Source organism: Micromys minutus (assembly GCF_963924665.1).
Source record: "Micromys minutus genome assembly, chromosome: 12".
NCBI lineage: Eukaryota > Metazoa > Chordata > Mammalia > Rodentia > Muridae > Micromys > Micromys minutus.
Genome location: NC_137981.1, coordinates 51089037 through 51113345, shown reverse-complemented (window position 1 = coordinate 51113345; position 24309 = coordinate 51089037). Strand labels below are relative to the sequence as shown.

The 24309-nt window shown below is 47.4% G+C and overlaps 1 protein-coding gene across 1 annotated transcript in view; it reads left to right on the top strand.

Moving 5' to 3' along the window:
• The window catches only part of LOXL2 (lysyl oxidase like 2), an 81473-nt gene that overhangs the window by 5778 nt on the left and 51386 nt on the right, over window positions 1-24309 (top strand). Inside the window, exon 2 of the mRNA XM_080926556.1 lies at window positions 16465-16874. Coding sequence (XP_080782682.1) covers window positions 16511-16874 — 364 coding nt within the window. The 5' untranslated portion in view covers window positions 16465-16510. The remainder of the gene's footprint in view (window positions 1-16464; window positions 16875-24309) is intronic.

The following is a 24309-nucleotide window of genomic DNA, read 5'->3' as shown; positions in this document are numbered from 1 at the left end:
ACAGACTCTTGGACCAAGTTGTTCCTCTCAGACCCTCACTGGCTCTCCAGCTTCTGGAGATGCCCAGTGTGCACAAAGAGCTGAGTCTTCCTTTGATGGTCAAGGCCTTCTCTTAGATAAAGAGTCTGGGGAAGATTTCATGTACGGAATGAGCCAACAGACTCAGAATGACTTGTGTACTCCCACTAGGGCCCCCACCATCTCCCATCCAGTATTCAGGTCAGTTAGTTGTCGGAGCCCCTCCCCCACAATAGTCCACCTAGATGGACCTTGTCCTCAGACTGCAGTCAGTTGCATCCCTGGCGACACCAGGCTTGTTTGGAGTGACTGGATTGCATCCCAAGCTCGCGTATCATCCTGACCACAATTTTCATCTCCTTTCCCTGCTACCTATTGTGAGCCCTCCATCTCCTTAATGAAGGTTAGAACAATCTAGTTAGTTCCAAGATGTTAGTTCTGTGTGTCTGAAAGTATGTGTGCACCCATGTGAGTCTGATGGGTAAAACCTGCCTCCCATGTGGCATGTTAATAGTGGTTGATAGGAAGCCATACAAGCAAGAAGATCTCCATGACTACATGTATCATCCCGAGACCACAAGTAAAAACTTGGGTGTGGTGATATGCTGTAGAGACAGAGACAGGCACGTGTCTGGGGCTCATTGGATAGCCAGCTTAGGCTATTTAAACAGCTTCAGAGAAGTGAGAAGAAATCCTATCTCAAGAAACAATGGATGGGGCCTAAACAACACCCAAGGTTGATGTCTAGCCTCAACATGCATGTGTACACACACACACACACACACACACATATATATATTCTCACACATGTGAGCAACCCCTGCACATGCACACAAATACAAAATTAATTTTTAAAATGTACTACAAATGGAGTGGTACACCCCTGCACCCCGGATTTTGTTCAGATTGTTCCCAGTGTGAGATTATATTAGTCGGCACCCTCTGAGCATCGGCTGTGAGCCCAGCACAACTCTGGATCCTTTGGACTTTTTATATCACCCCAAGGGCCCTATATCACGCTTCTCCCTTTGCCGAATCTGAGCCTACTTTTGGGCGCCGATATCCTGTTCTTTTTAATTAATTAAAATTTAAATTAACTACATTTAATTCATTCGTTTAAATTAATTAATTAATTAATTAATTTTTAAGTCCTGACCACGGTTTTCTCTCCTGTCCTCCCAGAACTCCCTCCCATCTCTTCGGACAAGGGGAGGATTCCCGTGGATGGCATGTCAGCCATACCATGTCAGGTTGCAGTAAAGTCTAGGCACCTTCTTTCCTGTTAAGAAGGCTGGACAAGGCAGCCCAGTAGATGGAAAGGATCCCATAGGCAGACAACGGAGTCAGAGACAACCCCTGCCCCCACTGTAGGAGTCCCTCAAGAAGACTGAGCTACGTTAACTGTAACATATGTGCAGAGGGCCTACCCCAGCCCCACGCTGGCTCCCTGGTGGGTGGTTCAGTCTCTGTGGACCCAGGTTAGTTGAGCCTGTGGGGTTTTTTTTTGCCATCTGACATCCTGTTATTATGAATTATCTTGTAGCCAAGCCCTGTGTCCCCCTTTTAGTAGGGGTTATATAGGTTGGATGTTGGAACCCAGTGGGTATCCTTCCTTATCTTGTCGGTTTCTAAGTGTGGCCTTTGAATTGAGTTGTAAGTTTCCCAGTCTCTTCACTGTGGGGAACGTGCTGGAGAGATAAGTATGTCACTTCATTATGTGTGTGCTATACATGTCTACACCCATGTATGTCATGCATGGATGTGGATGTGTTCACCCATGTAAGTACACGTGGAAGCTAGAGGTTGATGTTGCAATGTCTTTCTCGGTTGCTTCTATATCTTATTCTTGGGGACAGGATATATTCTTATCAATCCTATATCCACAATGGCTGATAGACTGGCTGACCACAGAGGCCTCTGCTCACTTTACCCTGTGAGCTGTCTCCCTGGCCCTTGGATGGTTTTTACCTTTCCATCCGACCTAAGAGTTTCCCGTAAGCACATTTGAAAGTGTCTAAAATTGTTTCATCAACCTCCCCAGGAAATAGCCTGGTCAAAGTGAGATTCCACCCCAACCCAGAGGTGGACTGTGGGGAACCCCAATTGGTCACAACAAATCATGCCGACAAAGCCCTCATTTTGAAGGCTGAAAACTATTCGGCTTTGTATGGTCACCTTCTCACCATCACACTGTGTCCTGGACATTCCATCTCTGTAACCAGAAACAGACAGACAGGACTGTGGCGGAATTCAGGGCTAGAGGCAAAATGAATCAGGCCTGGGCCAGTCTGGTGTCTAAAAGTCTCCATTTGTGTCTGAGGTGTTCACAAGGGTTTCCCTCATTCTCTGAGTATACCTTGTCTACTCAACACAGCCTTCCACAAAGCACAGTCAGACACAGCCCCAGATCACTCCAGAAAGAGCCAAGAACCATTCATCTCTACTAGTGGTCTCAGCGGGAATCCAGTGGTGCAGACAGCTCTCACTTCAGCCCCTGACCCAAAATTTACATCTCTAGAGATGTCAAACAGAATGTTTTTATTGCCGACAGAGTTCTGCTGAGTTCTAGCCCTTTCGTTTGAATGGGCCACACTGCTCTTCTGTGGTGAGGTTAGCTTGGGGGGGGCAGCAGGGTAAGACTGGGTGCTCTAGAACCCAGACATCAGGATACAGGCTGAAGAGATGACTCGGTGATTAAAAGCACTTGCTGCTCTTCCTGGGGCTCTGGGTTCACGTTCATGACAGCTCACAACTGTCTGTCACTCTAATTCCAGGGGATCCAGTGTCCTAACCTTTTTGTGTACCAAGACACATATGGTGCACAGACATACATGTAGGAAAAAACACCCACATACATAAAATTAAAAAAGAAAAACCTTAAAAACACACAAACTTTAATACAAATATATTGGGAGGAATGAATACTCTGACCAGTGATTTGGGAGGCCAGATGCCAAGTTACGTAGTGTAGCATACAGTCAGACACGTAGAATCACACACAGCCCCACAGAGTCACATGCAGTCACATATAGGGTGCCTACAGAAATCTCTTTTAGGAAGAGACTAAGCCTGGTTGGAGGATCAGCTAGATATGAGGGTCAAAGATCAGGTACCACAAGAACACTTTGAAAATTCAAAAAGTACAATGGTCCAGATACAGTGTATGCTTTCCCCTCATCTGTGTGATGTGTTAATATTTGCTCTCATCAAAAACAGTGGTTGCTGCTTCCTAGGGAGGGAGAAGTGAATTGTGGGGAGGGAGCTATGGTTCAGAGCCGCCATTGTCATGGGGAATGGAATTTGTCACATGCCAAAATCAGGGGCAGGAGGCAGTGCCTAACAGACGCAGGGTACCACCAGTCCCACACAGCTCATACAAGAGTACTAGTTCATATCTGTGCATATTTTCTTGTTTTATAATAAAGTTTAATTATACAGATTATGGAAGATAGTTTTAGCTTTCTCAAATGATAGTTTTTTTGTTTGTTTTGCTGTTTTCTGTAACTGACAGAGTTAAGGCGTGTATTTCCAGGTGTGCCTTATTCCTGTTAGTAATAAAATGCAGAAACAGACACAGAGGTCAGCTGTGAGGAGCCAGCATGTGTTCATAGAGGGTCATACTTGGAGAAATCAAAGTTCACAATTAAGGCCAGTCCTGAAGTTCACAGCTGAGCGTCAGCCCACACAACCTGTCACAGGCGCTTAGACATCTTGACTGCAAGATACATCAGCTGCTCTTATTTCACCTCCAACTGTGCGCCAGAGATTCAAGAAACTCTTCCTTTTGTTTTACAAAGCATCCCACAAAACAGGTGTTTCTCGTTTTCATGTAAAGGTTGTTTTAAGAAACATATCCTTTCAAGTCGACAGGATTGTTAAGTCTAGAAAAACCTAAGTCTACCTGGGGTTTTCACGATCAATAGACACAGTTTAGACCTGTTGCTGTCAGTGAGGATGTAGCAGTGATCTGTTGTGTGTGGAGGGAGTGTGGGGACAGCCACTAGTGGTCACCAACTGTTGGGTCACATACAAGGCTGTGGGAAGCCAATGTTTCTGATGAAGTCCTGGGACCTGAGTCCCACTGTGTGAGTAAATTCTTTCCTCATACCCCCCAGAGGGTCCTTGGAGCCCAGCACCTCTTGTCAGGAGGGTTTAGAGGATATTGTATTCTTAAGTGGATTGAATTGAACGTAAGAATACCCTGCACTGCTTCATCACAAGACTTGCATGAAAAAAAATACAAGAGACAAAATTTATCATTTTCTGTTAAGTCCCAGCGGTGAGCAAGCCATTTCTAAGCAGTCAGCTTGTATTCTGCCAGTCAGATGCCTCAGCCCTTAGTCATGTTGCTTGGAGCCTTCTGACGCTGCCCTTTTCCTGGGCTCCACCATATGAGTAATGAAGACCGTCCCCTGCAAAGATCTCACGTATCACTCAGGTGATATTCAGTAGGACATTCAAGTAAGGTCATGTGGAACAGACCCCCATGGACTGCACAATCTCAGTTTGTGTGAACTGAGCCTCGGGGTCTCTACAGTCACCTGCTGTGTCCAACAGACCTCGATGGCAGACACCCTCTGCCCACAGACCAAGGGTTCCAGAATTTCCATGGCGTCTGTGATGCAACTTCCTTGCCGTGGAATGTTCTGAGACTGTGGATTTGAAGAGACTCAGAGGTGTTCAAAGGGATGCTGAGGATACAGCTTCCTGTTGTCTAACCACTCTCTCAATAGTGGTGGAGAGATGGGGCTTCATGCAGGCTTTTTGAATCCTCCTCTCCCCTCTCTTTCTTCTCTCTCTCTCTCTCTCTCTCTCTCTCTCTCTCTCTCTCTCTCTCTTTCTCTGTCTGTCTGTCTCTCTCTCTCTCTCTCTCTCTCTCTCTCTCTCTCTCTCCTCCTCTTCCTCCTCTCCTCCCACTCCTCTGTGTGGTATGCCTCTATTGCCTTTTTTTTCCCCTCTGAGACAGAGTCTCTGGCTAGACTTGAAACTCTCTGTCTAGACTGGTGGTCCAGCAAGTACCCAAGATCCACCCGTCTCCATATCTAGTACTTGGGTTAGAGGCATACATGGACGTGCCCAACTTTTATGTGGCTGATCAGGATTCTAGCTCAGTTCCTCTTGCTTTCACAGCAAGCGTTTTAGCCCTTCATCCTTTTTTTTCCTTTTAGTTATTTTTTATGTTTGTCTGTCTCCCTCTCTTTCTGTGCACGGGCCCGTGTATGCCTATGTGCCTTCAGAGGTCAGAAGAGGGTGTGCAGTTCCTTGGAGCTAGCGTTACACATGGTTATGAGCCCCCTGATGTGGGTGCTAGGAATTGAACTTGGGTCTTCTGCAAGAGCTCTTAGTTACCTTGTCATCTTTACTCTCCATCTTCTCCTGACTGGAGCTGATCTGAAGAAGGCAGATGTGCCTCAATCCTTCCAGATGTCTTTTATGTATCCGGAGAAGCAGATGGGGGAACTTATCATGTTGGTTATATTCAGCTGCCAGAAAAAGGAGGGAAACAGTCACTACTGTTTGGAGAAAAGTGAAGCCTAGAGTCATGGGGTCAGCACGGCTTTGGGTGTCTGGTCTTCTGAGATGCCTGGTCTTCTGAGATGCCCCTCTTGTGGGTTACTTGGATGCCAGCTTAGAAATGAATCATACAGAGATGGAGAAAATAGGAAGAAAAAAGGCACAGAGACATGATCCCCGAAGAAAGAGTCTGACTAACCAAAGCAATGCTAATTAAAGCAAATGTTATGTTTGCAAATCAGTGTAGGGAAACCTCTATACTCCGACCACAGTAGAAACTGACCATCTTTCTGCTGGGCAGTTAGCACAGTTTGCAGAAGTGGTGGCTATACTTTCTTGCCTAGCTAGTTTACTTTTAGGAATGCATGTACAACTTAGCAAGACGAATTTTCATCTTGACAATGTATACAGCGGCAGAGAGATCTAAAAGCAGGATTACAATCTACCCGCATGACTGAGTACTCTGGAATTGTAATTTGGGGTCACTATATCAAAATACCAGACAATGACTTCAGAGGGGAGGCACTGGTGTTGGTTCACAGTTCTAGAGGGGCAGCTCAGCATGACGAGGAGGGCGTAGCAACACACATGACAGCCAGGAAGCAGAGATAGCATCTGCCCTGTACCATTCCCTATACTTCATCCAGGGGACAGCATACTTCCTGCTGTCGCTCTTCTCCCTGACTTAAGGTCATCATCACAGACACCCTTGCATGCACACATGCAGAAGTGTTTTCTACTAAATTCTTAGGCATCTCCCTGTCCAGTCCATCATCAAGGTTAATCATCCCAATATCAAATAATAACTATATAAAAGAAGAATTAGACATATTGTATGCAGTATACTATTCAATTCAAAATCAGTTCTGTGGAGGGCTGGAGAGATGGCTCAGTGGTTAAGAGCACTGACTGTTCTGCCAGAGGTCCTGAGTTCAAATCCCAGTAACCACATGGTGGCTCACAACCATCTGTAATGAGATCCAAGGTCCTCTTCTGGAGGGTCTGAAGACAGCGGCAGTGTACTCGTCATATATATAAAATAAATAAAATCTTTAAGGAAAAAATCAGTTGTGTGTGTGTGTGTGTGTGTGTGTGTGTGTTTAAATCAGGGTCTCTTTATATAACCCTGACTGTCATACCTCCAGCCGTAAAAAAGCTTATAGGGTGCAGCGGTATACACCTCTAATCCCAGCACTTGTGAGGCAGAGACAAGTGGATCTCTGAGAGACTGAAGTCAGCCTCATCTTTATAGAGAGTTCTAGACCAACCAGTCAAGCTACAGAATGAGACCTTGTAAGAGAGAAAGAGAGACAGAACAAGGCAATGTGTAGAAAATGATGCTGATTAACTTTGGTCCCCCTGCTGGGCTTGAACCCAGTGACTTGAATGTGCTAGGCAAACCCTCTACCACTGGGCTACGTACCCAACCCTTGGGGTTTGTTGTTTAGTTTTGTTTTTTTGTTTTTCTTTGATGGTGTTACTCTATGTATCTCAAACTGGCCTTGAACTCGCTAATACAGTCCAGGGTTTTTCAGACTGTCAGCATTCCTGCTTCTTCCTCTTGGATACAGGAGCTGTAGGCATGCGCGGTGATTCAGATTTTTCAAAGGCGATAGACGAGGAGGGAAGGTGGAAAGGTGAGCTCTGCAGATTTAGTAGTGATGGGTCAACAGCTGCATTACGTGTTTGCTTTCTCCCTTTTACGAGTTTGCATTTTCTCGGGTTTTTAACAATGTGTACAACTTTCCCTACAGAGAGGGAAGAGCACAGTAAGATTATTTTTAAGAGAAAAGTTGCTGAGTTGGATGTAAGACAGTGGAGCAGATAAGGCAAAGAAACCAAGGTCCCCTTTACCACGGAAGACGCAGCACCACACAGAGGGCACACCCATGGAGTCTGGGAATCAGGCGAGCAGCCTATAGACATGCAAAGCCAGAAATTAAGAGTTTGCCTTTTAAATTACAAGATCATATTTTCCCCCACTTCTTTCTGGAACAGGATGAGAGGATCTCCAAGGCTCTGAAGCCCTTGGAGTTGGGTGACAAAGGCCAGACTAGGGACTCAGAGCACAGGGTGGGACACAGCTTTGGCCACCTGGTGACCTACATTCACATCTCAGATTATACTTAACTACCAGAACAGCCTAACTTACTGAGCCTCTGTGGCTTCATTTCTTTCTTGGAATAAAGCTGTTGCTGGCTTCACATCAATACCCACCCAACCTGAAGTCCATGGGCCACGTGTACCCCATGATAGCTAATGAGCAGCTCAGAACGTTTGTGGGTGACAGTGTCAAAAGGTTTGTCAGTCCTGTCTGGAGCGGATCAGTCTCCCTTCAGCTGAAGATGACCCTCAGTGAGTGTGTGAACCCAGGGGCGGTATGAGTTCCTATATAGATCATCCCTTCTCTGTGGATGCATTCCAACAATGGAATTTTATTTTGTACATTAAGCCTGGTAAAAGATTCTCAGTGTATAATGAAGTAAACAATTACAATAACATGCCATAATACGTCTTGCCATGAGTCTGTCTTTCGCCATCTCTACCTTCTTTGTGCTGTTTAGTTTTTGGTCAACTTGATACAATCTAGACTCACTTGGAAAGAGGGGACCTCTATGGAGGAATTGCCTCCATCTAACTGACCTGTGGGCACATTTGTGGGGCATTTTCTGATTGATGACTGATGTAGGAGGGCCCAGCTCAATGTGGATGATGTCACTTGTGGACTGGTGGTCCTAGGGTGTATAAGAAAGCAGGCTGAGCAAGCCAAAAGGAGCAAGCCAATAAGAAGCGTTCCTCCATGCCATTTGCTTCAGTTCCTGCCTTCACATTTCTGCCTTGAGTTCCTGCTTTGATATCTCAGTGATGGAGTATTACCTGGGATGTCTCAGCCACATAACAACCCTTTCCTTCCCAAGCCCCTTTTGGTCATGGTGCTTACCACAACAGTAGGAACTTAACTGGGATACTCTCTAAGCATCTTAGTGTGCTGGTATTCACTGTTCTGATTTAAATTTCTTTTGTCTTTCCAGTTTGGGGGAACATTCATTCTCCTGGTAGACCTTAGCTCCTTTAGCTTGTGAGCATTCTTTTTTCAGAGGAAACATGTTGTGATTTTTGTTCTCTTTAATATCTGAGCTTCCAACCTCTGGGCTCACATGCTTTGGGGCCATCACTACTAAAAAAAAAAATGGCTACCAGACATAGGTCCTGCGTGTTGTGATGGGCCCAGTATCAGAACAGTTACAAGATAAGCTAATGATTGACCAATGAATTGTTGTAGACAGCCAAGATATGAAGTACAGTGTACAAAGGGGTGACTGACGTCATGGGGAGAGGAGGCAGAGGGGGCGTGGCATAGGTCAGCATGAGATTTCATCATATTACTTGAAATAGCTGAGCAATTTAAAACGGATGAGTTGTTTGTTCTTAGAATTTTCCACCTAATGCTTTTCTCATAAAATTGAGGATGGGTGGCAGTCCTGGTAGATGGGGGTGACTAATCTTGAGAAACATAGGAATCTTTTTTTTTTCTCTTTTAATGGTGAACATTTTATTAATTTAAAGTTACTGATTTTTTTACATTTATTTTTTCTTACAACTTTATTTTAAAAAGACTGAGATACATGTACAGATTTTTAAAGGCATTTTGGTATAAAGCTATATGAATATATTTTATCAGTACTTGTTTTTTTTAAGGTTTGATAGTATGCATTGAAATCTTACTGGTTACAATAAGCATAAAGTATAGGTAAAACAAAACGTAACATGGAAATAGTCAAAGTTTTCTTGGTGTGTAAAGATTAAATATAATGATTTTTAAATACTAAGGATTGCCACAAGGCTGCATTCTTAGCTCTTGAGTTATTAATGATTTAAGGTCTAGGTGTACCCCACTCTGAGAGGGTGCTATACACTTATTTTTCTTTTTTTCTAAGAAGGGCTGAGGCTTCCACTTTTTTGGCCTTTTTTTTTTTGAGCTTCATATGGCTTGTGAGTTGTTTCTGGGGTGTTCAGAGCTTTCTGGGGCTAGTATTCAATTATCAGTGACTGCATATTATGTCTGTTCTTTTGTGACTGGGTTATCTCACTCAAGATTATATTCTCTAGATACATCCATTTTCCTAGGAATTTCATAAAGTCATTGTGTCTTAGTCAGGGTCTCTATTCCTACACAAACATCATGACCAAGAAGCAAGTTGGGGAGGAAAGGGTTTATTCAGCTCACACTTCCACACTGCTGTTCATCGTCAGAAGTCAGGACTGGAACTCAAGCAGGTCAGGAAGCAGGAGCTGATGCAGAGGCCATGGAGGGATGTTACTTACTGGCTTGCTCCCCCTGGCTTGCTCAGCTTGCTTTCTTATAGAACCCAGGTCTACCAGCCCAGGGATGGCACCACCCACAGTGGGCTGGGCCCTCCCCCCTTGATCACTACTTGAGAAAATGCCTTACAGCTGGATTTCATGGAGGCATTTCCTCAGCTGAGGCTCCTTTCTCTGTGATAACTCCAGCTTGTGTCAAGTTGACACAAAACCAGCCAGTACACATTGTTTCTATTAGCTGAGTAGTACTTCATTGTGTAAATATACCACAGGTTTTGTATCCATTCACCTACTGAAGGACATCTGGGTTCTTTCCAGCTTCTGGCTATTATAAATGGGGCTGCTATGAACATGGTGGAGCATGTGTCCTTATTGTATGTTGGAGCATCTTTGGGGTATATGCCCAGAAGTAGAATTACTGGGTCTTTTTATTTTATTATTATTTTTTAATGTATCAACTGCAGATCACTTGGTTTGATCTTTGGCAAATCACTGATTTTAATTTCCAAAAAAAAAAGAAAAAAGAAAAAAAAGAAAAATAGAGAGCAGGGTGAGGTGATATGTGTGTGCCAAGCATTCAGGAGGAAAAGGCTTCTAGTTCCAGGCTAGCCTGGGCTACATCGTGAGACCCATTTCAAAAACAAACAAAACCACAAACACCCAAAGGGGAAGCTTTAAAGACAAAAGAAAGACAACATAAATCAAACCCCCAGGACACAGTCAGGTCACCCAGGTTCATATGGTTCAGCCCTTGAGCATTCACCCGAGTCCCAGAGGGGCACCAGGCTGGGCTGTCAGTCAGATTCTGGTCATTGCCACAGCCAATGGCTCCACTCACTCAGAGCAGGGGCTCCCCTGACGAAGGTGTCTGAGAGTTAGCCAAACAAACAAATTTGACTGAAGGAGATGAATGGCATTTCATTGCCAATCATTCCCTTGTGTTTGTGGATTCTCTCATATCCCAGTTAGAAATGTTTGTCCGAGGGTTTGTCCCCTCCTTCCTGCATAAAGTAGAAATGGACCGTGGGACAGTGGTGTTCAGAGGATGTGACCAGAATTAGACAAAGTCATCACAGTAGAACTCCTGCTCTAATCCTGGTGACATATTAAGAAGAAAGCATGAGGTAAGAAGAGACACGTGTATGCCCCATGTCCTTTGCCACCTGATGGCCAGTGTTGACCTGTGAACTTTGACAGGTGAAGGTCACTGCTAGTTGACTTTGAATCGACCCAGCAGAGGCAGGACTAAAACGGCCTCCCTTTTACGTTTGTTGCTGTTTGCTTGTTTTGAGAGTGTCTTATATTGCTTAGGCTGGCCTCAGACTTTCTGTGCAGTTGAGCATGCTCTTGAACTCGAAATTCTCTTGTCTCCATTTCTCAAGGTCTGAGACCTGACCCCCAGGCTTTGTGCATGCTAATAAGCACTTCGCCAACACCCCTAGCCAGCACCCCTCTTCGTCAGAATTTACCAAGTCCCCAGTATTATTAGAAACAGACAAATAGTCATTAGGTTTTCAGCCTTGGCACATGATTAGATTCTCCTGTGGTCAGACAGTACACTCTGTGGGGTTTCATTGACTGTGTTGAGACCTGCTTGTTGTTGACTCAACTTGGGGGTTTTGTTTGGCAAGTCTGTGTGGCCTTGAAGGGACTCTGTTCTGTTGGGTTGTTGAAGCCAGTCTCCAGAAACTTGCGAATCGTCAGGTTGTTGGTCTCGTTTGCGTTATCGGGGCCTGAGCTGTCTTGTGTGGAGTCTCCACTGTGCCTGAGGATCGGCTGATGGGTCTGATTTCTTTTTCACTCTGTATTCGTGCGGAACTGATCCGTACAGATTACACAGTCGTGGCTTCCTGGTAGGTTGACTCTTGTTGGCCGTTTTCTTGTCTTGAGTCCGAGTTCTCTCACTTTGATTCAGCTGTCTTTTGGGCGAGCTGTCCATGGTGTGTCTTCCTGCCTCCATCTTTTCATGGCAAGTGTCCATGTCTTTTGTGAGAATATGTAGTCTGATTATCTTGTTCAACCTGTTGGTGGTGCTTTTTGTCTTTTCACCAGAGTATTTATTATGCTTTTCTATTGTCTCCCAGAGGCTATGTTTTGTTTCTGGTCCTTGCCACTACTGAGAGGTAGTGGATCCTTAGACCATTGGGGTGTGCCTGCAGCCTGCAGAAGGAATAGTGTGAGTGGAGGCTGGAAATGACTCTGTTGGTAAAACGCTTACTGCAAAAGAATGGAGATTTGAGTTGGGACCCTCAGCACCCACATAAGAGCTGGGCATGGTAGCATATATGTGTAATCCCCGGGCTGGGGGAGGTGAAGACAGATGGAACCCATGGGGCTCACTCACCAGCCAATGAGCCGAATCAGTGAGCTCCAGGTTCAGTGGGGAGAGCTCCAGGTTCAGTGGGGAGAGCTCCAGGTTCAGTGGCGAGAGATCCAGGTTCAGTGGGGAGAGCTCCAGGTTCAGTGGCGAGAGATCCAGGTTCAGTGGGGAGAGCTCCAGGTTCAGTGGAGAGAGATCCAGGTTCAATGGAGTGACCTCCAGGTTCAGTGGGGAGAGATCCAGGTTCAGTGGAGAGAGATCCAGGTTCAATGGAGTGACCTCCAGGTTCAGTGGGGAGAGATCCAGGTTCAGTGGAGAGAGATCCAGGTTCAATGGAGTGACCTCCAGGTTCAGTGGGGAGAGATCCAGGTTCAGTGGAGAGAGATCCAGGTTCAATGGAGTGACCTCCAGGTTCAGTGGGGAGAGCTCCAGGTTCAGTGGGGAGAGATCCAGGTTCAGTGGAGAGAGATCCAGGTTCAGTTAGAGAGCTCCAGGTTCAATGGAGTGACCTCCAGGTTCAGTGGGGAGAGATCCAGGTTCAGTGGAGAGAGATCCAGGTTCAGTGGAGAGAGATCCAGGTTCAGTGGAGAGAGATCCAGGTTCAGTGGGGAGAGATCCAGGTTCAGTGGAGAGAGATCCAGGTTCAGTGGGGGAGAGATCCAGGTTCAGTGGCGAGAGATCCAGGTTCAATGGAGAGAGATCCAGGTTCAGTGGGGAGAGATCCAGGTTCAGTGGAGAGAGATCCAGGTTCAGTGGAGAGAGATCCAGGTTCAGTGGGGAGAGATCCAGGTTCAGTGGAGAGAGATCCAGGTTCAGTGGGGAGAGATCCAGGTTCAGTGGGGAGAGATCCAGGTTCAGTGGAGAGAGATCCAGGTTCAATGGAGAGAGATCCAGGTTCAGTGGGGAGAGATCCAGGTTCAGTGGAGAGAGATCCAGGTTCAGTGGGGAGAGATCCAGGTTCAGTGGATACTTGAGGACATCAGTGTCTGCCTCTGGCCTCCATAGAAGTGCAAACACAGGAAAAGAAGAGAGAGGAGAGGAGGGGAGAGGAGAAGAGAAGAGAGGAGAGGAGAGGAGAGGAGAGGAGAGGAGAGGAGAGGAGAGGAGAGGAGAGGAGAGGAGAGGAGAGGAGTGGAAAGAGGGCTCCAAGCTCTTCTCTCTTCCTCCATTCCCTGGAGGAGTGCAGCCTCCTCTGTCCTGTGTTCCTTCCATTATACATGGGGCCTCCACGCGCCCAAAGCGATGTGACCAGGTGACCATGAACTGAAGCTATGAAACCACGAGCAAACCATTGATTATCCCAGGTCTTTTGTCACAGCAACAGCAAGTTCACAGATCAGGTATTTTCCTAGAATTCCTTTCGTTACCCGCTGTAGTGAACCGTTCTGGTTTGTTTGTTTTGTTCGTCTGTGACTGTGAACCCAGACACTCTAGCACACACCTGCTCGGGCTTGTTGAATCCTTTAGAAGATGGACTCCCTTCTGTTCATCCCTGCTGGAAGTTCTTCACCGCTGCTCTTCAGACGCTTCCTCTCCACATTCTTTCTCTCCTCACCTTTGGGTTTCCAAGCGTGTCATTTACACTCCGTGTCCTAGTGGGTCTCTATCATCCATCTCTTCCCCCGATGACTGCTTTTATTTTCTCAGTCATTGGAGGCTGCTGAAAACTTCACTCAGCTCTTCAACCTCCTAGCCAGTCTTAAGAAAAGCAGAGGCCTGTGTGAGCACCTCTCCACGCACATCCTCTCCCTCCAGATCCTTCGCTCTATGAGTCCTTGATGCCTCAGGAGCCTTCCGGTGTCAGGAACATATGACTCTGTTTGAGCATCCCAGAACATCCCCTCACGAATCTGCATGGCAGATGTCAGTCCCTCCTTGTGGCCTCCTGATACAATGAAGAGACTTGAGAACAAGCCGTGTGAGGTTGCTGTGGGCGTGACACCACCTGGAACTTTATATTAAACATTGTTCATTATCGGAAGGAGCAATCGAAAAGTATTCATGAGACACGCAGGGGACACAGGTGTGGTGGCTCATGCCTGTAATCCCAGCATTCGGAGGCTGAGACAGAGGGATCACTGTGAGTTTCACAGCTACAGAGTAAGATCTTGTCTCAAACAAAAAAGTACGAAAGCAAACAAAAAGACAAATACAGAGAAGGCATAAACTAGTAAAGCCATTGTCATATCAGCTATTATTGATTAGTGTCACCAGATGATAGAAACTTTTCTTCTCCTCTGTAAACTTACGGTGTCCTGGAACTCGCTCCATAGACCAGGCTGCCCTGGGACTCACACCTGCCTCTGCCTCCCAAGTGCTGGAATTAAAGGCGCACACCACCACTGCTTGCCTTTAACGGGTAATTTCGCCAGGCAGGGTTTCTTGTTGAACAAAATTTTATGCAGTGCATGGTAAATATATGTCTTCCGGTATGTTCACCTACTGTTTGATAGGTGTTTGTGGCAAGGTTTAACTAATACAAGCCAGTCTACCTACCAGAAGCAAGTGTGGGTTGCTCTGTGGAAACCCTCAGAGTTGAGACTCCTGTCGCACAACCTGATGGCTAACAAAGGAAGAGCAACGAGTGACTTGAAAGCAGCCACAGAGGACCTTCCTTTGGCCTAACGGGACCTGGCAAAGTCTTCTTGGGACTGCGATTTTGGGGATCAGGGTTATAGGTGTTCTGCTGTGGGTGTGAAAGCCTAAGCAATGTGCAGACGGTGGACCTGTGGAGGAAACCTCACCACTTTCTGGCCTGTGTGCCTGTCGCAGGATGAGAACTGCTAGGTCTCTGGCAATGACACAGGACTTTCTCTATAGTAAACCCTCCCTTCCACCTTTCCTTCTTTTTACTTTTATTTTTGGAACTCGAACTCACAGAGATCCAACTGCTTCTGCCTCCCACATTCTGAGATTAACAGCAGGGTGGCACCACGTGCTCTATCATTCTCAAAGGAAGTGACAGGGACAGTGGCCCTCTGCCTATAGAGCACTGAGTCTCTTAAGCTACAGATTACCTGCCATCAAGGTCACAGTGATCACCTCAGTCTCACACACATACACACACACACACACAGAGTGGGAACAAGGCCACTGGGCCTTGGAGAACTGTGCAGGCTCACAAAAGATCCTGTCAGACTTTCTAATGCAGTGCTACATTGGGGACCACTCAGACCCCACACCCCATTCGATGGCTCAGTCCCTGAAGCCAGATCACCTTCCCAATTAGTGAGTGTGTCTATGAAGCTATGAGACCTGGTGTGGAGAAACCAGAGAAGACTAAGATAAAAGCTTTGCCCTAAAACACTTTGTCTTCCAACTGGACCTGTTGCAATACCCCTGGGACACTAACAAATCCTAAATCTGCCTTGGCAGAGATGACTGAGGGAAACTGACCCAGGTTTAACTGGGCCTTGGGCTGTGAGGAGACTGTATGCAGGAACGTATTCTAAAAAGCCTGCCCTTGCCTGTGGGACCCACTGTCCTTCCTTTCTGCCAGCCTTGTGTCCTAGGTGGCCAGCTCAGGCAGACTTCTCCAGTGGCTCTTAACCTTGCATTGGCTGGGTATAATTGGATTTTCCCATTAGAGGCACCAGGAAGAGATTAGAGACCAGGAGGAGAGTAGCTATCGGTGGCTCTGAGACCAGTCAGTGAAAAACCCAGATGTCACTGGGTAGCGTCTTCGCTCAGCCGTGTTCATTTCTAGAAAGCACGGGTGTCTCGGGGAGACTCTTCGAGCCCTGAGAGGTAATGGTTGCCCCCTGTTGACAACCAGGGGTGCTTCCCCCATCCTTTGTCAGTCCCCCTCAGCTCTGCTGCTGAGATGGTTCAGCAGCTGAAGGCGTTTACTGCCAAGACCTGTGATCTGAGTTCAATCCCCAGGACTCACATGGTGAAATGAGAGAATCGGCCCTAGCAAGTTGTCCTGTGACCTCTATAACTATACAGTGACAGGAAAGGAAAGGTCTTTTGAGTTCAGAGTACCAATGACCGCATTTCTGAGATGAGGAAGGTGGTAGGTAGGTGACTTCGGGAACTCAGACCGCTGTGACCAAAACAGGAGGTGGGAGTGGAAATGTGTTGAACTGTAGCCCAGAAGAGCCTTGCATGATAAGCCAGGGAGGGGATGTCTCAGAACAGAGGTATGTGCAGACTTTATGCTAGACTAATGGCACCTCTCTCTCTCTCTCTCTCTCTCTCTCTCTCTCTCTCTCTCTCTCTCTCTCTCTCTCTCTCTCTCTCTCTCTCTCTCTCTCTCTCTCTCTCTCTCTCTCTCTCTCTCTCTCCAGAAAGTTCCTGCCGCCACCTGCCGCCTCCTCTCAGCACAGGACGAGGATGGAGACCCCCTTTGGCTCCTGCCTCTACGGCTGTTTGGCTATGCTTGCCCTGCTGCCCCGCCTGAGCCTGGCACAGTACGAGAGCTGGCCCTACCAGCTCCAGTACCCCGAGTACTTCCAGCAACCAGCTCCCGAGCACCATCAGCGTCAGGTGCCCTCTGACGTGGTCAAGATCCAGGTCCGCCTGGCGGGCCAGAAGAGGAAGCACAATGAAGGCCGTGTGGAGGTCTATTACGAAGGCCAGTGGGGCACCGTGTGTGATGATGATTTCTCTATCCACGCTGCCCACGTTGTCTGCCGGGAAGTGGGCTACGTGGAGGCCAAGTCCTGGACTGCCAGCTCCTCCTACGGCCCAGGCGAAGGTAAGAGACTGCGCTGTGGAGCTGAGTGCATGTCACATAGCAAGGCCGCGAGGCACTCTCTGATGAGCCTGCAAAGAAAACCGTAATTGATATTAAGTGTGAATTTCCAAGAGTTTTCAGTCTGCCCGGCAGGCTGTGTCCTGCTGGAAGGTGGGCGGGAGGCCCCTCCAGAGAAGGATAGAGGGAAAAGACATCATGAACTCTTCTGCTTTGAGCATGAATGTCTCAGGGGAGCCAATGTGGTGAAGTCAATAGGTGAAATTAGCCCTTGCGCATCTCACTAAAGCTACGAGTATCCTGTCTACGAGTATCCATCTAGATTTCTTCCAAGTATGGCTTTCACAGTTCCGTTATTATTATTATTTACTAGTATTATTATTATTTATTATTATTATAGTGTGTGTGTGTGTGTGTGTGTGTGTGTGTGTGTGCATGCGCTCACATGTATACTTGTGATCTTGCACTGGTTTGTATTTATGGCATCCATAAGTGTCCCCTCAGATGTTATCCAACTAGGCCTTTTTTTTTTTTTTTTTTTTTTTTTTGAGACAGGGTTTCTCAGTGTAGCCCTGGTTTTCTTAGAATTTGCTCTGTAGATCAGCTGGTCATGAACTCAGGCCTACCTGCCTCTGTCTTCTGAGTGCTGGGACTAAAGCTGTGTGCCAACACCATCTGGTTGGATAATAGACTTTTAAAGAACTGTGTATCCCCAGAGTCTAGGTCCCTGGTTGGGCATGCAGGTGTGGGTAAAAGGTAACATTTTCAAACAGCTGTTCTTCTTGGGGCTAGGAGGTGGCTCTGGGTAGAGAACTTGCAGTGCAAGCATGAAGAGCTTAGGTTGGATATCGGGCACCTACATAAAAGCTGGGCATAGTAGCAAGTACCTGAATCCTCAATGCTAAAGATGTGAAGATAGGTGGTCCCCTGAAGCTCACTGGCCAACCAGATTAGCCAACTGGTGCTCGATCACGCACACACACACACAGAGAAGCTGCACATCAACCCCAGCTGCTCCTCAGCTGCGCTGCCCACAGGCCTTGGCATGAATTAGACTGTTGGACTAGAGCTATCTATACTCCCTTGACCATCGGTAACTGTACAAAACTCTCGTGAGTAAAAACACAGAACATTTCCAACCCAACCCCAAGATGTTCAGATCTCCAAGTTCTGGGTGTGACTGTATCTGGGTCAAGGGGACAGTGGGTAGACAAGTTAACCCTTCGACCCTTCTTGCAGTTTTTCTAGAAATGATAGGAAGAAAAGTGCCCCGTTTTCTGCACACCTCAGCTCCAGACCATGGGGAGCTGCTGGATGGAAGAATTAGCCTAACACGCTATGCTTAGAGTTACATGTTCCCAAAGCCTGTTCTGGGTTATTGGCAGCAATGAGAGCCAAAGCAGCCAATACCAATTAGCCCGTGGCCGTTAGAACCACTTCCTGCGTCTGACTAAACCCCGGTGTTCTTCCGTATGTCCACACCTCTGTTTATTCCATCCAAGTGATCTAGGGCTTACGTCAGATTTATATTCTCCATTTCAGATTATTGTAGCCTCAAAATATTACAGTGAATACTCTCCAACAGTAGTAGCTTTTACCCAGTGACAGTTTCATTTTTAACAATCGGAACGGCAACAAGCCTATCCTCAGATGAGGAATTTGTAGATCTTCCCTTAGAAGACAGCATAGGGTGGCCAGGATAGATAGGTGGGCTTATTGGATAGGACTTAGCTCTGAAAGGATGACAAGGATCCAAGGGTTCAGGAGAGAGGAGGAGACTTGAAAGGCAGCTAATAAAATGGCGGTCTACAGAATCCATGCTATGCAAGGGAGAGAGACACAGGAGGAGGGATCAACCCTGCAAAACTACCTTAACCAATGAGATGGCTGCTGGTTGAGGTGGAGCTCAAGGAAGACATGAGTGTGGATTACAGCCAGGTCTGAGCAGTGAGCTTGACCAGCAGCTGGAACCAAGGCTAGGAAGGTTTCTATGGAGAGAAGGTGTGGTGACCGAGTGCTGAGCCATCCGTGTGCACTCTGAAGCCATTGAGGAACAACTGCAGCCTAAACAAACACTAGACAAACCGAACACTACAATGCCAGGGACTTAAATTTTAATCTGTCGGTGAGATGAGAAGACGGCTCAGTCAATAAAGAGCTTGTGAAGACCAGAGTTTGGTCCTTAACTGCCCGCCCCTGCGCGTATGCTCTATACAATCGTGCATGTGTGATCACACACAAAGAGAAGGCAGTGGCTGAGTATGGTGGGATGTACCTAAAGTCCCAGTATTAGGGAGGCAGAGACAGGCTTAGAGAATCTCAAGCCAGGAAGAAAACCTGTCTCAGGTAGTCAGCACCTGAGGGACGACTGTTCTCCACATGCACATGTATGCATGTTCACATACACACATTCATGTGCATGTGCTTGTACACACACACACACACACACACACACAGACACGGAGACTTCAGCCATCTGAAGAACTTCTAAATATAAATGTGTTTACGTTTCATCAGCTGCAGCAGAGATTGTGTTGTCCCACTGGGTTCACGGTGTGCACTCAGTACTGAGCTGACTGATGTGTTTTGGTGTGGGAGAATCCAGAGAACACTGGATGAGACTGTCTGTGGTGTGTGCAGAGGCTGCAGATGGTAGTGACCAGTGGAGTCAGGTTCTGGGGATGGGCTAGGGACGATGTAGCTAACCCATAGCAGGCTGCGCCCTCCTGGTGTCTCCAGACACCTCTGAGGTTTAAGCCTTCACAATGAAAAAAAAAGGCGATTGTCAGGGGTCCCCTGGATTTTTCAGCCTAACCTGAAAGCATGTTTCAACTCCCAAAGCCTCTCTGAGCCCAGGCAAGCCAGGGCCCTTCCAGAGAGCTCTAAATAGGGCATCTGGCCTTTTTCATACTCTCTGATGGGCTTTCACAGTAACCTGAAACAGGGTAGGGACCCTCCACCCAGTTGTACCAATACTGGCAAAGTCAAAGACCCTGCATGTTCTGACTTGGCCCTGATCTGACCAAGGGCTGAGCTTCCAGCGCAGGTTCATTTCTGTTCTTCCAGAGCTTCTTTTCACTGTTTACATACTTCTTTCATCAGAGAGGGGTCCCTGTGGGTGGGAAACAGTATGTGGAGGTCCTCCATGTCAAAGTAAGGGTGGCTTCCTTGGCTGCCAATGGAGTAAGGGCATTGCCTCTTTTCACACTCAGCTCAGAATGTCCTGGGGAAGGAGCCTCGCTGACAAGATGGAGGGGCCCGTGCGTTGCTAGTCCGCAGTAAAACAAATACGAGCTTGCTGTAGAAACAACCATTTATGAGCAAGCATGCATTTCAGTGGAGCCTGACGGCTTGGAAACTAGCCCAGATTGAGAAAGTGGTTGGAAACCCCAGGCCAGATGTTTTCAATCAACTCATTGTTCCCACAATGAGTCCAAAGCTCTCTCCTTTGAGCTGCAACCAGCCAAGCATCAGAGTACACATGTTGTAGCCAGGCTCACAAGTCAGGAGACTGGCCCTGTGTCCTCCTTGGCCTTGAAGAACCTCAGCTTCACACAGCAATGTTTTAACCTCTACAGTAGGACTGTCTTGAGCACCTCCCCCGCTCACTATGGAAACTATAGAATACATTGGGTTGTTTTACTTACAAGAAGGAAAAGAAAGTCTAATGTGTCCCTGGGCCTGTTCACTACCTCCTTGAGTCTTTGGTGGCAGCCTGTCTGTTGGGTATCGCCTTGACTTTGGAAATGGAGACAGGGCTTGTTTCAGTAGTTGACTGAGTCACAGATCACCCAAGGCTGTAGCAGATAGGACTCAAGCATGGATTTGTAGGTCTGCTGTTCTGTAGGCCTATAAATAACCAATGAGAAAATGACAGGCCTGGTTTGGTTTGGTTTTGTAGTGGCTCAGGGGGCAGAGTGATTGTTGTGCAAGTCTGAGGACCTGAGTTCGAATCCTAGCACCCACATAGGAATTAAATGAAGGCTGAACTTATAGAACACCCATGCATGGGGGAGCAAAGGCAGCCCCATTTCTGAATCCGTTGGGCCAGCCATCCTGGCTGAACTGATGAGCTCCAGGTCCAGGGAAGCTGAACAGTGACCCTGTTGCAAAAAAATTAAGGTACAGATAAAAAAGAAGGCCTGCTAATGCCAAGCTCTGGCCCCCACCTTTTGTACATGCACACATGAGGGTAATTTTACACATGTCCATGTAGAAACACTACATATATACATACAGACAGACATAGATGTGCACACACAAGCACAGCATCACTGTGGGAAAACCACCTGGCATCTTTCTTATATCTCCACTTCTCACTGCAATAAAATGTATGTATGAAAACTTACATCTTAACAATTAGAAATGCAAACACGGTTCAGTAATGTTATGTTTTTCATTTTTTTGTGCAACTAATTTGCAGAACATTTGTGCAGAACAGAAGGTCCGGACACATTAAATAACCTTCCCGTCCTTCTTACAGCCCCTGGCAATTCCCGCTCCGCTCTGTTTCTCAGAGTTTGACAGCTCTAGGCAGGAATCATCCCATAATTTGGCCTTTTGTGACCAGCTTTTCTCACTTAGCAGAATGTCCTCAAGGTTGGATGTTGAAGTGTGCGTCAGAATTTTCCCTTCTACAGTTTTGCTTTAGACGTATGCAGTTTGTCAAGAGAGTTATGAGTTGTGCTGCTGTGAGCATGGGTGCAAACACCTCCCCAAGGCCTGGCTGCTGATGTCTGTCCTTCCCTCCCTCTCTCCTTTCCTTCCTTTCTTGTCCTGGGTCCTTGCAGATACTAGACAAGCATTTGCCCATTGAGCTACACCCACAGCTGTGTGTGTGTGTGTGTGTGTGTGAGAGAGAGAGAGAGAGAGAGAGAGAGAGAGAGAGAAGATCTCTCTGTAGCAGGCTCGTCCAGAGCTGACTGTGTAACCCAATCTAGCCTCAACCTCCTAGAAGTGTTGTATTAGTCTTTTGACTGCTGTGATTGCAGACGGATATGGGTCTGAGTTCACCTGTAATTGTTTTCTTTTAAATTTTTTTGACAGGGTCTCAATAAGCTGTCCAGGTTGACCTGTATCTCAGTGTGTAGCCAGGTTTGGCCTTAACCTTGTGACCCTCTTCCCTCAGTCTCCTTAGAAGCTATAATTACGCCTCTATGCCACCACACCTGGTTTCAATTTTGGAACTGAGGAGGTTATGATAGCTCTAGAGTTTTGGGGCTAAGGACTCAGCTTGGTGGTAGATCAGTTGCATAGTATGTACGGGCCTAGAGTCCTATCTCCAGCACCACCCCCACCAAACTAAACAAATAAAAAGACAGGTTTTGAGGAACGCAGCACTGTTCCTACAGCATCCGCACCACTGACACTCAGGGCCTCAGTTTCTCCACGTCCTCACTGGTATCAGTGCATCTGCTATTTCCTGTGTTTTTGACAGGAGCTCCCTGCAGTAGATAGTTTTCTTGTTGCTGTAACCAAGTATCTGTCTAGAAGCACCCTAAGAGAAGAAGAGTTATATTGGCTCACAATTTGGGATCACACAGTCCCTCATGGTGGCTCTACATAGCAGGAGTCTACAACCTGGGACTCTTCATCACTTTTGTCTTTGCCTTTGTTATTTGTTCTGGAGACAACCTAACCCTGACTGCTCAGGAACTCGCTATGTAGACCAGACTTGCCTCAAACTCACAAAGCTCTGCCTGCCTCTGCCTCCCAACTGCTGGGATTAAAGGCATGCACCACCAATCTGCCCTATCCCATCCCATCTTCATAAACAGAAAGCAGGGTATTGACAGGAAGTGAGGTCACACTATAAACTGTTAAGGTCCTTCCCCAGTCACTCACTTCCTCCCATCAAGGCCCTACCTCCAAAAGTTCCCCAACCTTCTAAAGCAGTGCTGCTAGCTGAGAATCAAGCATTCCAACGTTAGAGCCTACGGGGTTGGGGGCGGGGCATCTTACACTCAAGCCACACTACCACACTTGTGGAATGAGATGTCCCTTTGTGGTTTACCCCGTAGGGCTTTGCACATAGCGTTTTCTGCTATTGCAAGAAAGGTGAAAGGACCAGAGGTAAGCTACGTTCCACAGAAACTTTGCTGAATATGTAACGATGGCTGTGACGTAATGGCCTGTCTCTACCCAGCTGTGGAAAAAGGAAGAATTGAGAAGGCACTCATTGGAAAACTGGCTCATAGGCTTCTGGGCTCATGGGTGGCCTGGTGCCCAGAGACTGAGCTATCTGAATCAAGCAGTGTCTGTGAGGAGAGAAATGGTGTCACCTAGGTCTCCCTGAGGTCAATGTGACGACGCATGTGGATGTGCCCTGAAACCAGCAAACCCTTGATTGCAGAGCAGATGAACTTTCCCCTGAGTGGCTTCTTCTGCAGCTGTTCTATGTTCAGAGGCAGGGAAGGCTGACTTGTGTTGTGGGTATAACTAGAACCCACATTCTTATCATTGTCACCATTTTCAGGTCATTCCAGAGCAGCAATGAACTATCTCTAGTCAACCCAGACCCTGCAGCTCACAAGCCCTTGCCGTCCCCCGGCTTGCTGATAGGAAAGGGACTTTGACCTGTGTTTCAAAGCTAAAAGAGACAGAACCTGAATTCAAACCCAGGTTTGGACTGCATCTTGCATGGCATGGTCCTGGAAATCTGACTGGGACAGCAAGGGAAGGAAGAAAGGACAGACAACACACAGATACACATAGAGGGAAGCTGGGACTGGGTTGGCGGTGCCAGTTCTGGTGGAGCAGTACCAATGACAACGATCCATAATGTCAGCTTCTGTGCTGCGTACAGCCCAGGAGGAGGGGTTAGATACCCTTGGTAGGAGGGGCACAGCCCAGGAGGAGGGGTTATATATCCTTGGTAGGAGGGGCACAGCCCAGGAGGAGGGGTTAGATACCCTTGGTAGGAGGGGCACAGCCCAGGAGGAGGGGTTAGATACCCTCGGTAGGAGGGGCACAGCCCAGGAGGAGGGGTTATATATCCTTGGTAGGAGGGGCACAGCCCAGGAGGAGGGGTTACATACCCTTGGTAGGAGGGGCACAGCCCAGGAGGAGGGGTTACATACCCTTGGTAGGAGGGGCACAGCCCAGGAGGAGGGGTTACATACCCTTGGTAGGAGGGGCACAGCCCAGGAGGAGGGGTTAGATACCCTCGGTAGGAGGGGCACAGCCCAGGAGGAGGGGTTATATATCCTTGGTAGGAGGGGCACAGCCCAGGAGGAGGGGTTACATACCCTTGGTAGGAGGGGCACAGCCCAGGAGGAAGGGTTACATACCCTTGGTAGGAGGGGCACAGCCCAGGAGGAGGGGTTAGATACCCTTGGTAGGAGGGGCACAGCCCAGGAGGAGGGGTTAGATACCCTTGGTAGGAGGGGCACAGCCCAGGAGGAGGGGTTAGATACCCTTGGTAGGAGGGGCACAGCCC